The sequence below is a fragment of the Schistocerca cancellata genome, chromosome 1 (genome assembly GCF_023864275.1).
Source record: "Schistocerca cancellata isolate TAMUIC-IGC-003103 chromosome 1, iqSchCanc2.1, whole genome shotgun sequence".
NCBI classification, from domain to species: domain Eukaryota; kingdom Metazoa; phylum Arthropoda; class Insecta; order Orthoptera; family Acrididae; genus Schistocerca; species Schistocerca cancellata.
Genome location: NC_064626.1, coordinates 172,156,162 through 172,174,534, shown reverse-complemented (window position 1 = coordinate 172,174,534; position 18,373 = coordinate 172,156,162). Strand labels below are relative to the sequence as shown.

Here is an 18,373-nt window from a genome sequence, read left to right as displayed (position 1 = left end):
CGTATATATCCGTGTGGCATTTTCAAATTTCTGCAATAGCCTGCATAACACCAACTCATATTGACTCATCTTAAGACAGAGTGGTGTTGACTGAACCAAGTGCTTTGTCATTCTGAATGGAGAACCTATAGTGGCAAATACGGTAAAACCTACTGAATAGCATTATTGCAATGCTCAGTTATACGTGTTCCCAAAGCATTGGTTATTTTGTAGAAGAGGCTAAATACCTTAGCTAAATGTAATAACTGCAAGTATTTCCATTGAAGCAGGCAAATCTTAGCATGGTGTCAAGTTCCCTATAAAACATCCTTCCTCAGAATACTCGAGTCGCTTAGTCAGAGACAAAATCCCTAACACTAACTTATGGTGGTGTAAACCTATTTACAGAAATTGATAGCAAGATATGAAAATAAACAATTTGAAAAGAGGATATGCTCTGTGGTAACAAACATTATTGCCTGTAGGTAAACTGGAATGGAAAATAATAAAATCTTTATCTGTCAGCATCACTTCAACACTGGATCAGTGTACTGATAGTATACACAGTATATGCAATAATCAAAATAAATTGACCATTTCCTCTTTAGTTTGCAAGAAATATCAGAAAAATGGTTGTCCGAACAAGAAGGTTTGTGTACCCAACTTCAGAAGTGGAACACTATGTAACCAAGAAGTCATTCCAGACAGTGTCAGTGCAGTCTTCAAACTTCTCATATTCTCTACAACGTAAGCAACTACTTTCCCTTCAATATTACCAGACAATTGGAATTCTCTTCTCAGCTATTTCAAAACTTTACAAACTTATTCATATAGACAAATACTGAAGCATTATGGATATTTTCTGGAAGCAATTTTTGGGTTTTCCTTCCTTCCAATATGCAAATGAATGAATGACTGCCATCTGTAACAACACAGCAAAGCAGTACTATACACAAAAGTTTTAACAATTATTTAATGTGCAACATGTTCTGCAGATTCTAAATTCAGTTTTGATTTAAAGGCAATAATTCAAGTTAGATATTTTGAATTCTGAGCATAGAGCAAACAAAACCATAATTTCTGAGAATTGCTAATGAAATCAAGATTAAAATCATACCAGGTAGTTAACTGTATGCTCACTTAGGTTAAAATAAAATAAAACTATACTAAAATGGGCTTAACATTTTGCCTTCAGCCCTACATTACTGCTTGTATTTGAGCAACTGATAGTCACATGTCCTGTCAGCCTGTCACATTGCTCTACTTTCCTTTTCTTAATTTTTCTTTCTTTGCATGCTACAGCCAGAAATGGTCAATAACCAAAAATGAAAACAAAATGTTGCAGTGCAAAATCTGGGTTTTATTCTACAGATATTTATCCAACAACACAATACATAACTTGTGTACAGACATTTTTACTATACATAAATACATACAAGAGATGACAACAAGTCTTCATTTTTTCTTTTTACAAAGTCATATAATGCAGACTCAAGACACTGTAAAACAGACAATATTTTGCACACTACTGAGGCTTGCTTCAGCAACACTCAAGAATGGGAGAAAAAAATCCAGGTATGAGGCTATTACTGAGTCAGTATATTGCAAGTGTAAGAAAATAACCGTAGACAAATAACGGTCAAGTACACCAGGGAATAACATCTGGGACACTGTTATTGTAAATAATAATAAAAAAATAATATAATTGTGCAAAGTAATCTTCAAGCTGCTGCTTCTTGGATAGCAACCTCACGTAATATAGAGTCTGAGCAGAAATACAGTAATTTTAACACCCTGAGACAATATTGATGATAAATCCCTATAAGGTACAAACACACCAATACTCAGCATGAAGCTCTTCTGGAGAAAACAAACGTCAGGAGTAGCATAACTAGTGTTTCAACAAATACGAACATGCTACATTAAAAAATGCTTACATTAAATGCAGTCACAGCTCATGTAATTCTTTGAAAGAGCGAAATCTGGAATGAACTACAGAGGTCAAATTACACTTGAAAATACTGTAAAATCCAGATCTCACAACTCTAATTTCTTGTAATTCGGGTTTAAGTTGTTTGGTCCCTAGTGATTTTTTCCCATCTCTTTCTTCATGTAATTATCTAGCTCTCCCTTTTACTTCTTTACAGCATCTGCTTTCTTTCTGACCTGTTAGCAACACAAAAATCAGGGTTTTACTGTATAATGACTAACACTAAAATCAGCATAAAATAAAAGTTTCTTCTTGGGTCCTCAGATATAGTTAAATAGCAATGGGCAGCGCACACACACACACACACACACACACACACACACACACACACACACACACACGGTGTGGGGTGGGAGCAGCACATTAACGAGCAAACACTTTGCAAGGAAGCACTCAATTAATACCACACTTAAACATGTCTCAGTTCTTTAAAGAACACCAGTGTTTTTCTCGCAGTTTTGGTTGTGCTTGAAGTGGAATAAACTAACAAACCATAGACAATCTTTCACAAAACTGAGTCATAATTTAAATTAACAAATTAACTGCACAACTTTGAAATCTAGAATGTAACCAGGAAGCAAACCTTTATTGCCAAAAAAAATTGTACCTTGTGAAATGGAAAGGAAAGTTTATTACCCCCCCCCCCCCAAACACACACATACAAATAAATAAATGATATATCAGTTTGGTCTATGGACATACTCTAGAACTTTTGCAGTTTGCATTTAGAGAGGAAGATTCTTTTATAGAGTTGCTTGTTGTAAGATAGGCTCTCACAGGCTCTCTTGACTTTATCATTTTGAGTTAATTTTCTAACATCCAAATGAAAAAAAATAAATCCACATTACAATTAAGATATGATTGTTCCCTGGCTGCAGACTCATGCAGCCACATTAAAAAATTGAACTTATCATTTCAGATAAACCAAAATATTTGACTAATAAAAATTCATAGGAAGTAAGTGTCTCACGGCTGTCAAAGAACAGCAGAACGCACATTCCAAAACAGAAATGTACAAGCATGATGTGGATATCTCCACAAATCTGTACTTCAATCATTCAAAGGACACAAAATAGTACTGAACATTAATCCACATCAGAGTCATCTAGTTTATGGACTGTACATAATGAGCAAGCAGATATATTACAATATTTATGGATAAAATATGTCCAAGGTGATCAAACTTCCTACGATTACACGAACTTAAGGTGGTTGTTCCTCATAAATAACAACAATGTAAATCAGATGCAGCAGCTCACAATGGAGAGATATTGCTTATGATTGTGGAATAAGCAACCATTTCCCACACATACACTAATCCTGGATATCAGAATAGAAAGTTCAGAATAAGATGTATGAGACACTTAATTGAGGTGATGTGATAAACCACAATATTTCTCACCCACCTACCTTTAAGAGCACTATATGTCCGGCAGGTATGTGTTTCCCCTTCTGTTCCAAAGTACTGATATTTTTTACAACTATTTGCATCTTTTCTCATACCTAAATCATTCAGCCAACATTTTTCCACTGATGATGTGTACTGAATATTAATTTCAAACCCAGGTGCAGCACACACCAACACAAAAGTCTCAGTACCAGGCAGTAAATATACTGACCACTATATTTGTTCCAATTAAAGTCTCCAAGTAAATGTTTTCTATGTCTTTATGGTGGTAAGGAAACTTACTCTCTGGATAACCCTAGGACATGCATAGCAGGGTTTGTACAAACCTCTCATTGTGCCTAAATGTCGAGTCTCCCGTCATGTTGATGGACTACTTTTTTTCCAAATGAATAATTACTGATGTGGTCTGGTTGTTGTAACCTGTTTTCATAAGTAGCACAAATTCACCACTTTTTGTACAGTTGGACAACAACAGCTCTAATGACAAACAGCTCTTTACTGTAGTTACAAGTGATTGAACTCTAATTGCTCCAATTAAATTTAAAATATGAACAATAACATTGTACATTAAATATAATGTTCATGTCCCATTTTCATTTCAGTTTATCAGCTGGAAATATTCAATGCTATAAGGTATTGGGTCATAAAAACTAAATTTATCATCATCATCATTTTGATGTAAGGATACAAATGGCAAACATTTTTTCAATGTTTACAAGCAAACAAATTTTACATAGAATTTTAACTATTTTATACCTGGATGTTAGCGAATTAAGTAGAGTATCTATATCAAACTGCAAAGAAACATGTATAAACTATTTCGATATAATTTTTTTTCTATTATCCACATGGTGAGAGTTGATTATGTGACAATATAAGTTACATAAACTCTGTAATGGCACTGCCACATCAAGTACTGATGACACAGAAAATCATTCCAAATAAAAAAATTAAAAAAAATTGAAACAATCTTCTACACATGAAATATCTCTCTACTGTATTTTTTAGGATAGCCTAAATTTTAGGAACAAACAAACACACACATTTAAGGATTTTCAATACATATCACATTAATGATGACTAATATGTATAGTGCAGTTATATATGCCAACTGCTAAAACTATTAAGAAAGCTCTGCATTTCACATTTGGAAAAAAATTGCATTTCTTGAAGAAAATATAAAATTTACAAGAATATATGAATAGCTGTCAAAAAAAACATTCACTAAAATTTTTCCAATAATCACAATACAATTTTGTGCATTAATCCTCTCTTCTCATTAAAGAGGTTTTTAATAAGTCATAGATACTGTGTGGAACAATAGTACAAAATTAAAATAACAGAAGACTATCTTATATCTTACAAAGAAGTCAAATGTTTTATACAAGAATGACAAGACCAGTGCAAAACAGGTAAAGCTTACTTTCAATTTATGCTAATTGATTATGCCAGGAATGAATCTGCAGTTGACAATAATCAGTAACATCAGATGCAATTCAAAGACTTTTCATGCACATTCTTGTGGTATGTTCACTTTTTGATCAAGTTTGAAGAAGACAGTTTACAAACTGTCAAGTAGTTAAACTGAATTAACATGTTAAAGACAAGCATGTAAAGATGAAACAGGTCTCCACAAGTACATGATAGATGTGAAAGAAAAACTTTACTATTAACTTAATATTATCACCCTTTTGTCAAAATGTAAAAGGAACTGTTTTATAAATAATATTTCTGATAGCTAACATTAATTTACATTTTTAATTGCACAAATGCAACAGGTAACATTAAATATTGCTGCAGACAATGCTTTGTACTTGTCATGATAAGCAGGAAGGAGATCTTATCACTCTGTCAGAGCACAGAAAGCCACGACCATAAATAACTTATCAATAGTACATCAAAATATAACAAATGAAAGTCAACACTGATTGCAGATCAGATACTGTTGGCAACAAAGGCTCAAACATTAGAGATACGCAAGATGACATCATCTTATGACCAAGAGAACCAAGACCTAGGAGTTTTTGGAGTGTCAGGAACGCTATCAGCTGGTGTGACACTTGATGTGACAGTATCAGGCAGAGCAGCAGGTGTGTCTGTGATGTTTGTAAGTGCATCTACAGGCGCCCCTGCAGTAGACGGTCTTGGACTGGAAGGAGGTTCTGTGTTCCCACCAGTTACCTTTGTATTTGTCTCCTTTTGCATGCGTCCTTCATATGCACGTACATCTTCCAAAGTCATTCCATGCCATTCATCGATCCAGGCAAATGCTTGTCGGTGGCCCAGTAATAAGATTTCCCTTATTGACTGTAACAGAGAAATTTTTCCTTATAGACTGTAATAGAGAAATTTTGTAATCATGATGTAACACTTTCAAATGAGAGCCAAATGTTTTCACAGTCAGTTCTCACCAAAACATTTATAGCTTTGCAAACACAACCACATACCAACGATAACTGACAATTCTGCCAGGTAAACCATTCAGCAATGATGAGAGAGGTCATCTTCCACTGTATTGGATATTACAGAGAGTGAGTCAGGGCACCTCCATAACTTGTTAACAGATTACATCTCTCGTGAAAATTAGAATTACTATCCATGAAGGGAACTTATTAGCATATTCTTCACTTTGTGTTCACACTATCTTTTTCCCGACAAAACAGTCAAAGAGTTTTCTCCAGTTTGTTTATGTCACAAGTTATTTGGTACTCTAGATGAGTAAGCTCCAAAAGTACTAAACTACAACTACAAGATCAGTGAAAAATCACATTATATAACGATTTCTTTCCACCCATTCTATGAAAATAAGTAACAAAGTGAAAAAACTTGCAATGAAGATTAGAGTTTAACATCTCGTCAACAACAAGGAAATTACCGAGAGAGCACAAGTTTGGATTTGACAAGGATGGGCAGGAAATCAGCCTTGGTCTTTTCAAAGGAACCATCTGCTTCCCTCATTTACATGATCTAGGAAAGAAGAAACATGGCAAGTGAGATCTTTAGAATTTATTCCAAAAGCATAAGAGACAATTGTGGTTATAATGTGGCAAAACATTAAAAATTTCTTCTACCACTACTATATAACACTTTCCTAAATACACACAAAAACAAATTTCTCGTTATTCATCAATTCTCAATTGAAGGGGATCTAAAATGGTACAGCAGAAAAATGTGGCTGGCTCATCAGTATAGGTGCCACCATTTCCTGTTAGAAGTTTCTGATACATCTGCCTACAATTATCTTCAGAAATTATCATATACATGCTTTTCTTCCTGCATTTCAAGACTTCATTTTTTACCCCTTCATCACTATTACAATCACTGTGTCATTGTTTTAAATGATTGTGGAAAAGCTATAAATAGCTTGGTTTTGGTCCTCTGCTCTTTCAAGAATTTATTGTACATCCAATCTCTGTTCTGATATGGCTAAAAGATATTTATTTTTTATTATAAATATAATAATATTTTTATATAAAGTAATTTAACAACCCCCCCCCCCCCCCCCCACACACACACACATTTCAATGTACCTTGTACTCTGTACAACATGTCAAGTATATTAGAACATACAGTGTCTACTATGGTAGCAGTGCAAGTAACTACAGGGAGTAAACTAGTTGGAAGCTCTGACTTACTCACCAGTTAACTGGATCCACTAACTACACTCCAGTCATATCATTGCCCTCTAAATATGTTCCTGCTGATTGCTGGATGATTCCAACAGTAGTGCACAAGATAACCATAGGGAATGTGTTACTTGGAACTTGCTGCTTAACAGAACATATTGACCAGCTCTAGTACCTGATGAGTGGAATAAATCCTAAGTGGCGAGTATAGCTTTATCCTGTTACTACAACAAGGAGGATGAATTACATGGTTGGAATGGTGATTTCAACATCAGCAGCTTGATGTTCCTCACCTCCAGTAACTCTTCTTCCCACTGCCACAGGCCTGGCTCAACATAGATATTGTGGCACACGAGGGAATTTTTAACTGTTTTAAATCCTAGAGGTTTACTTGGCTGCAAGATCAGCTTGTTTATTTCCCCTGATTCCTATGTGTCCCAGTGAACAGCAGAATGCAACCTCCTTTCTCTGTCTTTGGATGAGGAGAAGTATCTACAATATATTCTCAACCATTTTCATGAAAGAAGTCAGTGAAACTTCTTTCTTTGGTCATACCTCACTTTTATATGTTCCAGTTAACTCAGTGTTTTATACTGTAAGGTATCTGGCAGGCCTAGCATGACGGCGTGGCCATTGAAAACTACTGAGTGATCCAGGAAGTTTTCCAGTTTCACCCACCAGTCTACAAGATAGTAAATAATTGTGGCAGTCTAAAATATTATAAAGCATATCTAAAAATATTATTCTAAGAAATACTTTTATTCATTGTGAACTTAGAGACAGCTATGTGATCATATAATTCAATCTTAGGTATTAGAACAATTATGGCACAGTCATTTTCTCTTTCTCTTGTGCAGATTTCAGTTGAGTAACTATTCATTATCAGCTAGTCAAAATGTGTGGTTTTAACATATGTATGTACAAATATCCCATGCCAATAGCCATCTCAGTGTTACTGTTTGGTGCAATCATCTTCTGCTTGTAAAACTGCACCCAACAATAACGCTGGGACAGCTATTGGCATGAGCCCTTGTACAGAAGTGTGTGAAAACCACATATTCCGCATATCAGATACTATTATAAACTGTAAAGGTTATGCACTGTAAACAAATAACAAAACAGAAGTGACTGGTTCTGTTAAATATATTAATACCTTAAATTATTTCTTGAACTTTTTTATCAAATTGTCAAATCTAAAATAATTATAGGAAAGGAGAATGCTGTTATTATTGGTTACTGGAATGCAGTAGTTTGAGAGAACACACAAAAATATTACTGGGAATTTCATGCTAGGGAAAACTAACAACAAATGACAACAGCAGGTTGATCTTTGCCAAGAAAAGAAGATGTCATCTGTCAACAAACTATTCCAACAGGAGGAGGAGAGGAGATACACATGGGTTGCATCAGGGGTACAGGCAGATCCCAAATTGATTACATTAGTGTCAGAAAGGGTACTGAAATGAAATCAAAAATGTAAAATGTATCCTGGAGCTGATGTTTGCTGTGACTGTACCCTAGTCTGCAGGAAAGTTCACTTACAACTAAATAAAATAAGGAAAAAAAAATTTAGACTAAGTTCTGATGCAACAAAACTGAACAATGAGAACTCTAGGATATGTACAATAAGGGAAAGGCAACCACTTACCTGTATCAGACACATGTGGATGACAGAAACACACAACAGGGAACAGTCTTGGCATTAGCTTTTGAGCTCTTGATCTTTTTCTAGTAAAAGTACTCATGTTCACACACACACACACACACACACACACACACACACACACACACACACACACACACACATACATAGGCATGCAAATACACATTCTCAAGCCACTAGATCACAAAACGAAAAGTTTTTGTCAATGAGGTTTATGAAAAAGGATTTCCAAAGCTTTTTCTTTCCTTTTTTAGCAGTATCTAAGAAACTACAAATGACAAGTGTATAGACTATTGTACACTAAGTTTGGTACCCCATGGCCCAAATATATTGACAAAGGTCATAAGTGACAAAATATCAAACAAACTTTATCAAAATCTTGCTGAAGTTTGTGTTTAGGCATTCTCCTATGAAGGCATCACCTACAAACTAATACTTTGTACAGTAATGGATAGCTGTACCCAACTATCCTATCCCAACCTATTCATGGGCCATCTACAAGAATCCTTTCTAACCAACAAGAACCCCTAACCCGTCATCAGAATCAGACCTATGTGATCTGGACCAAGACTGAGGACACCCCATCCACATTCCGGCAGAACCTCAATACCCTCTCCCCCATTCACTCCACCTGATCCTCCTCAACACAAGCCACATTTATCAATGTTGACCTCAACCTCAAGAAGGGTAAGTCACGTGAGGCAAATGCTGGGATGGTTCCTTTCAGAAGCCAAGGCCAATTTCCTTCCCCATCCTTCCCTAATCCGAACTTGTGCTCCATCTCTAATGTTATTGTCAATGCTATGTTAAATACTAATCTCCTCAAGAATGGTGACATTAGTACCTTCATCCACATCTAACCTACCAACCACAAACAATACCTCCACTCTGACAGCTGCTACCAATTAAATACCAAGAAGTCCCTTCAAAACAGCTTTGTCACCATGCTTGCTGTGTCTGTAATGATGAGCAGATCCTTTACAAATACACCAAGGGTCTCACTGAAGCATTCACAGACCAAAGTTACCTTCCCAACCTTAGCCAAAACCAGATATCCTGTGCCTTGTCTCTCCAGTCACCTGCCACCTCCCACATACATCCAGCCAAAAAGCAGCACTTCTCCAGTGACTCACCATTCACCAAACCTACGCAATATCCTAATACATCCCTAATCCACTCCTCCAAACTCCTTGCCTCATGGCTCATAGCTCTGAAATATACCTAAATCCTACCCCATCACAGAAGGGCCACCTGTGAAAGCAGCCATATCATTAACCAACTAAGCTACAACACCGTGCCGCTTTCTACGTGGGCATGAGAAATAAGAAGCTGTCTATCCACACAAATGGCAGTTGCCAAATTGTGGCCAAGAGACAGCTGGATCACTTAGTTCCTGAACATGCCACCTAATATGATGTACATGACTGCTTCACAGTTTGCACCATCTGGACTCTTCCTGCCAACAGCAGCTTTTCTGGAGTCCACAGGTGGGGACTCTCCATACAACATATTCTTCATTCTTGTAGCACCTCGGCCTCAACCTTTGCTGGACCCTGTTATCCACCGATTCATCCTTTCCCTACTCCCACTCCAGCACTACACAAACTTTTTGTCCTACAAATGCACCTACTAGACTTTTCTCCTCCTTTAAATCTCCCCCCCCCCCCCCCCCTGAACACACATGCTGCACATAGCAGTCCTATACAGGTCCCCATCACATTCCTGCACACGCATGCACGCAGGCAGCACAGCATTAGGCAGCACAGCATTTTCCTCCACACATTCCTTCCCACATCATCACATCATCACATCATACCTCATTCTTACAACCCCCCCCCCCCCAATACAGCACTCACAGTCATACCCCAGCACAGAGACAATAGTCATGTGTATGTGGGGTGTGGTAGAGTAAATGTGCGTGTTTTCCACTTTGGAAGGTGGACTCTGTCCGAGAGCTTATACATTTTAGCACTCCTTTTCACTGTGCCTGTCTTTTACTCAGTGCCTCCTCTATGTGGTGATTAACATTTATCCTTTCCATATTATTGCTGGAAAGATAGTGATACAGAAAAGTGTGATAGTGATACAAATATAGCCCCATTCTTATCCACCATCTATCGGAGATCATTGGAACAGCGGAAAGTTCCATGGGACTAGAAGCAGGCCCAGGACATAGCAATCTACAAAAAGAGTAGAAAATCAAATGCACATAATTATCAGCCAATTTCACTGACACTGATTTGTTGTACAATCAGGGAACATATTTTGTGTTCAGATATAATGACCTTTCTAGGCTCTGAGAAGCTCCAGCATGGTTTTAGGAAACAGGAGTCATGCGAGACACAGCTGGCCCTATTTGTGCATGATATACAACACGCTCTAGATACTGGCTCCCAGGTTGATGCCATATTCCTTAACTTTCGAAAGGTGTTCGACTCAGTTTTGCACTGTCACTTGCTCCAAAAAGTGCGTGCTTACAGTCTATCTGATAACATATGCAGTTGGATAGAAAGTTTTCTAACAGACAGAGAGCAGTATGTGTCATGAATGGGGAGACTTCAACAGAAACAAAACTAACTTCAGGTGTGCCCCAGAGCAGCATAATAGGTCCGATTCTTTTTACGATTTACATAAACGATCTGGTTGATGGTATTGACAGCAGCATTAGACCGTTTGCCGATGATGCTGTTGTCTAGAGGAAAGTAGTATCACACAAAAGTTGTCAACAAATCAATGAGGATTTGCAGAAAATAAATGCCTGGTGTAATGACTGGCAATTATCTCTCAATATTAGTAAATGTAACCTATGTGTATAACAAAGAGAAAATCCCCATTAATGTACGAGTACAAAATAAGTGCCCAGTCTTTGGAAGCAGTAACCTCTGTCAAGTATCTGGGTGTAATTATTCGAAATGATCTCAAATGGAGCGATCAGATGACACAAGTAACGGGTAATGCGAACACTAGATTGTGATTTATTGGTAGAATCCTGAAGCGATGCAGTCCTTCAACAAAGGAAATTGCTTATAATACTTAAGTTCATCCAGTCTTAGAGTATTGTTCGTCTGTATGGGACCCTTCCCAGTTGAGTCTGATTCAAGAGATTGAGATGGTCCAAAGAAGAGTGGCAACATTCGTGACTGGTACATTTAGCCATTTAGAAAGTTTGAAGTGGGACACACTTGCAGATAGACGACACACTAAATGGAAGGGGCTGCTCACTAAATTCCAAAATCCAATCTTCGCCGAGGATGTAGAGCATATATTATTACCACCAACTTTCAAATCGTGCAATGATTACCATTCAAAGATAAGGGAAATTAGAGTTTGTACTGAGGCATTCAGTCAGTATTTTTTTCCTCGCGAATCCACGAGTGGAACAGAGGGAGAGAAATATGACTTTGGTGTGAATAGTGCCCCCTGCCACACACCGCTTGGTGGCTAGTGGATAGTATACGTATATGTACATACGGCATTTGACAATGTAAACTGGTCTACAATGATGCAAATTTTAATGGACAGTAAACTGGATCATCAAGACAGGAAAACAATCCAGCAGCTTTACAGGAATCAGAGAGCGGTTGTCAAAATAAAATGCTGTGATGCAAAATCTGGAAGAGCAAATAAAGATGTTCAGCAGGGATGTTACCTTTCCCCATTACTCTTCAACACATACATGGAAGAAAATAAAAGTACATACAGTGAAATAATAACTGTATGTGGAAAAAACATGAAACTGCTTAGATTTTTAGATTATGTACACTGAAGTGCCAAAGAAACTCGTATAGGCATGCATATTCAAATACACGGATATGTAAACAGGCAGAATGTGGCACTGCGGTCGGCAATGCCTATATAAGACAACAAGTGTCTGGTGCAGTTATTATATTGGTTACTGCTGCTACAATAGCAGGTTACCAAGATTTAAGTGAGTTTCAAAATGGTGTTATAGTCGGCACATGAATGATGGGACACAGCATCTTCGAGGTAGCAATAAACTGGGGATCTTCCCATAAGACCATTTCACAAGTTTACTGTGACTATCAGGAATCTGGTAAAATCAAATCTCCAACATCGCTGTGGCTGGAGAAAAATCCTGCAAGAACAGGACCAATGATGACTGAAGAGAGTCGTTCAACGTGACAGAAGTGTGATCCTTCTGCAAATTGCTGCAGATTTCGATGCTGGGCCATCAACAAGTGTCAGTGTGCGAACCATTCAACAAAACATCATCAATATGGGCTTTCGGAGCCAAAGGCTCACTCGTGTACCCTTGATGACTGCATGACACAAAGCTTTAAGCCTCACCTGGGACCGTCAGCATCGACATTGGACAGTTGATGACTGGAAACATGTTGCCTGATTGGATGAGTCTCATTTCAAATTGCATTGAGTGGATGGACATGTAGAGGTATAGAGACAACCTCATGAATCCACGGATCCTGCATGTCAGCAGGGGACTGTTCAAACTGGTGGAAGATCTGTAATGGTGTGGGGCATATGCTGTTGGAGTAATATGCGACCCCTGATACATCTAGATATGGCTCCAACAGGTGACACATGTGAAAGCATCCTGTCTGATTACCTGCACCCATTCATGTTCAATGTGCATTCCGATGGACTCGGGCAATCCACCAGGGCAATGTGACACCCGAAATGTCCAGAATTGCAATAGAGTGGCTCCAGGAACATTCTTCTGAGTTTAAACACTTCCGCTGGCCACCAAACTCCCCAGACATGAACACTATTGAGCATATCTGAGATGCCTTGCAAAATGCTGTTTGGAAGAGATCTCCACACCCCCTTGTACTCTTACGGATTTATGGACAGCCCTGCAGGATTCATGGTGTCAATTCCCTCCAGCACGACTTCAGACATTAGTCGAGTGTATGCCACATCATGCTGCAGCACTTCTGCGTGGTCGGGGGAGGGGAGGTAGGGGCCCTACATGATATTAGGCAGATGTACCAGTTTCTTTGGGTCTTTAGCAAAGTAGTGTTAACCACTACTTTGCTATAAGAGTCAAAGAAACCAAATCTGAATATAGTCTCCAAAAGATCATAGAAGACATTGAACAAAGTATTTTCAGAGAAATACAATATGAAAATAAAAAAGAAGAAAACCAAAAATCTTAAATGCAGTACAGTTTCAATAGCAGCAAACACACATTTGCACGAAGAGAATCAAAAGCAAGCCAACAGATTTAAGTACCTGGGTAGTACAATAACAGAGAATCATAGATCATGGCAGGTCATTAAATGTAGAATTGTACAAGCTAAAACAGCATTCAATACAAAGATGAGGAAGCTACTCCATCATGAAATTTTAGTTTATACATCAGGAAACAGTATGTAAGAACTTATGTTTGTAGTATTGCCCTATATGATTTGGAGACACTGGAGACACAGAGAAAGAATGATCAATGAAGAAGTCTTTAATAACACAGGAAAGATTTTTCTGAAAAACTATCAAGGGAAAGAGAGCCCAATGAGTTAAGACACCTCATGCAGATACTGCCCATTCATTGTGAAATTAATAGACAGAAAAATGCTTGAGTAGAATGCAAGAGGAAGACCAAGACTTCAGTACATCAAGCAGGAGAAAAAAAAAAATTGAAATTGTTCACATACTCTGAAATGAAGATACCTGAAGAAGATAGGGAAAATTGGAGGTGGAGAATTGCTGCTTTCCAATCTACATATTGAGCACAGAAGGAGAAAAACTGGGAGAAGAAGAAGAAGAAGAAGAAGAAGAAGAAGAAGAAGAAAGCACTGGGCAAGCAATGGTAAGGTATGAAAACATTTTATGTACAAAGTACACGGTGCGATCACTTTAATGTGACCACCGACTACCGTATTTACCCAATTATAAGACGAGGTTTTTTCCCAAATTTGTCATTCAGAACATACATAGCCATCTTACATTCACAAATTAAATTACATACATAGTCATCTTGCATTCACAAATTAAATTACCGAGGTTAACATTTTTATGTTGTTTAATAGAGTAATATGGATAATTTTACGCGTATGGATGGAAATTTGGCTATTGAGGGCATATGCAAGTTTAATTTTGAAGAATCCAGAAGGGCAGGACTGGGCAAATGCTACTCACATTCGAACAGGCTCAAGACTTCCCGATATGCCAAAGCACTCAATACAATGTTGGCATAGCTTGAAAAACCATGTGACATTTGACTTGCGTGGCGCTAGTGCAAGGGATATGCGAGAAACTATGAACTAGCTGGTACAACAGTCTATTGCTCATATAAAATTGCACCATTCTGCGAAACACAAAAGAAAATAGCACTAAATTCCTTCATTTTACAAACTCTCATTTTATTTGAAACAGTTCTGCAGTAAATGTTCTCATACATGTATGGATTCTGTGTACAAACATTACTGCTGCTTTTTAAGTAAAGATAATACTCGAAAATGAAAATGTTGTCTTTCAAAAACTTTACTACATTCTGAACCCAGATCAATAACTCATTTGATTATCAGAGACTGTAATGATTTACTAAGTGGGTTGCAAATGAGAAATTCGGTTGCTGGTCATGTATTAGAATACCGGGTAAAAACATTATCGGATTTTAATCAACTTTACAACACGACGGTGACATGAAAAAACAAAAAGGAAAACCAACACAGAATGAAATGTTTAACAAACAAAATAAGTCATATTAAACTGACTGTCATTGTTGACACAAGTACAAATTAGAGTGGCAAGGCCTGTCATAGAGATAGTACAAATATATGTCAGTAGATTGCAGGATGAGCGAAGTTTGAAAATTGGACTGAGTAGTGTTTAAGTTCTCTTATTTGCGTATTAGTTGCTGTTGCTACATATGACTTGCACCCTAGGAGATACTGGCCCATGTCTCATGCCTGCTCAAGCACAGCAGTATGGAGGTGTTGGAGGTGGAATAGTGATTCCAGTTTGACAGAAAACTAGCATATTACATCATGTTGCCAACCACGGGAATCTATATCATGTACTTTGACTTTTTAGGAACATCTACCACTTTTAAACTGTGATTTGCCTGAATCCATTTGTAGTCAGAATTGAACCAAATTTGAAATTAGACAAATACTCAACAACATATTTCATTTCTGCAAAAAATGATGAGTTTAGAGAGATGGTAAAAGTCTAGATAGGTACCAGTGGTGTACTTAGGTGTTTTGTGCTGCAGTGTTATCGATGCTCACCGTGACGTATGACAGGAACAAAAGGCTGCTGGTTCTATGCAGGCAATGTGAGAGCAGCAGGCAGATGATAAGTTTGGAAGCAAGAGAGATCCTCATGTCAGCACAGGAGCAAAATCCAATATGCAATTGGATAAAAACAACCGTGTTCTCAGGTCTCATGGTAACCACAACCTCAGAAATCACAACATATTTGAAAGAAACAGCCAAATATTTATGACAAACAAGATCCAAATTTCACAGCTATGCTGTTAGGATGGTAATGATTAAAAATAGTGATACCACAGGGTTAGTAAGTGAAAAATGTAGAAAACAAAACAGTCAGTGGGTTCATGTAAACCATTTCATTTAGTTTATTTCTCCTTGTTTTACCAAAATATAGACCGGCAATAAATGGCATAAATTTAGAATATATATAATGGCACCTTTTTAGTGAGATACTTTGCTAGTAAAACAGTCTGTAATTCTGATTAGTCAGAATAAGTTAAAAATAAATTTTAAGAAGCATCTTGAGAAAAACAGGTCATCTTATAATCAGGATTGTCTTACACTCAGGTAAATACATTATGTTCAGTGTCACCATGCAACAACCATTCACTGAGGGCAGGCGGCAGAACTAGCAGTGTAGGATACATGAAGTTGGAGAGGGGACACAGAAAACAGTGTAGTAGTAGTTGTAAAGCAGAAATGGAGTGATACGTGCAACTGTTGAGCAACTGTCTGCGCAGATAAACCAGGGGGCTACCAACGGTGTCTTCTTGTTCAGCGAACATTACCGCATATGGACCTCTGCAGCAGGCACTCGATTCATGTACCCATGCTGACTGTTCACTGGTGATGAAGGGTGGAATTTACATGCAAATACCACAACTGTACATCTACTGACTAGCAACAAGTGGCCTTTTATGATGAATCACATTTTATGCTCCATTGGACAGATGGTCGTTGGCATGTGAAATGCCTGAACACCCTGCAACAATTGTTGGAAGGCTCCAGGACAGAAGAGGGAGTGTTATGGTCTGGAGAATATTTTTGTGTTTGTGCCCTGGATCCTCAACCATGGAAGCTAGCACAGCTGACCACGGCACTAAAGTCAGCATGACTCCACATTATCTGTTGGTACCTTCCACAACATTATTGATTCTCTTCCCCTCGCAGCAGTCCATGCTGCAAAAGGTGGTTATTCGGGCTTTTGACAGATGGTAACATTAATGTGACTGGACAGTGTATATTCTGCATGCCTGTCACATCACAAAGAAATCTCTTATCCAGCATTTGGAGCATGCTGATGCAATTCCAGACCTATAGAATTTTGAATAAAATGTCATTACCAGTTGCACTTTAATTTTATTTTAAAAAATACAATTGGTTTTGGCCCTCAATGCCATTATCCAATGGGTATATGTTGGACATCCTGAGAAAACAAAAAATGAGTCTTCTACGTTTTCTCAAGACGTTTGACATATAATCACTGGATAATTGTCTTGAGGGCTAGAACCTGTCATGGTTTTTAAAATAAAAATTAAAGGGCAATTTGTGCTTGCATTTTATTCAAAACTACACAGAAATTCTGCACAATTTGAAGTGACATTTACCAGCCTTGAAACAGGGGTGAGGAATGGAACTGATCTTAAAAGCTCATGTGGCCAGAACATGGTGAATTGCATATAGTACCTTCAGGTATGATTGTTTGTTTGATCCATAAACCATGAATCTGTATGTAAGCAAACAAAACTGGAGTATGCAAGATCTGTCTCATACACATTTACTACACACAATGCACTTTAAATTATTAATTGCCTTGAGAGGCCCAGTATTCAGGTCTTTCAGATGTGGCTTCTGATCAAATTCAACATGCAGAAACTTCACCAAACCTACCAAATTTAAAAGGATGCCGCCCACTACATCACAGCCTTATACACTGACAATTTACAAACTGTAGTTAATGCCTATTTCTCTAATCTTCCAACTCTCAACTGCAGCAACCATTCATTGCTGCAAGGCTGAAGGAGAAATGGAGACCTTAAACATGAGTTTTTACTGTGGATGTAATAGAGTATACTGCTACTGCAGACATCACACTTAAAAAGCTACCTTGAGGGAGCATTCTCTTGCACAAAGTGATCAGATAGCATTTAACAATTATGTGTGTGCAACACTGTGTGAAGAGCAAGGACAGGAAGTCATTCAGCAAGTGCCATGTGTGGAGCTGACAAGGATATTGTGCCTCCAAGTAATGTCTTAAGACTTCTCAAGATCAAAGGAAATCACTATTAGATGATGCCTGTGCAGGAAAGCCAATTACAAATCTGCCTGCAACAGAGGCAGTTTATTAGTGATGACATTGAACTCCCACTGAGGGCTGTTAAGGAACTGCCTGGATTCAAAGAACTAGAAATGGTGGTAGTTGGGTATGCATGCAAAGGTCTTTCCCAGGTTTCAAGAAGGGTATTCCAAAAATGTACTTCCCTCAGTAGAGCACTGTCCTGTTACCCATACTAT

At 37.8% G+C, this 18,373-nt stretch overlaps 1 protein-coding gene across 1 annotated transcript in view; it reads right to left on the bottom strand.

Moving 5' to 3' along the window:
* Positions 1 to 1,318: 1,318 nt before the first annotated feature.
* The window catches only part of LOC126168145 (cytoplasmic phosphatidylinositol transfer protein 1), a 77,012-nt gene continuing 59,957 nt past the window's right edge, over positions 1,319 to 18,373 (bottom strand). Inside the window, exon 8 of the mRNA XM_049920533.1 lies at positions 1,319 to 5,684. Coding sequence (XP_049776490.1) covers positions 5,370 to 5,684 — 315 coding nt within the window. The 3' untranslated portion in view covers positions 1,319 to 5,369. The remainder of the gene's footprint in view (positions 5,685 to 18,373) is intronic.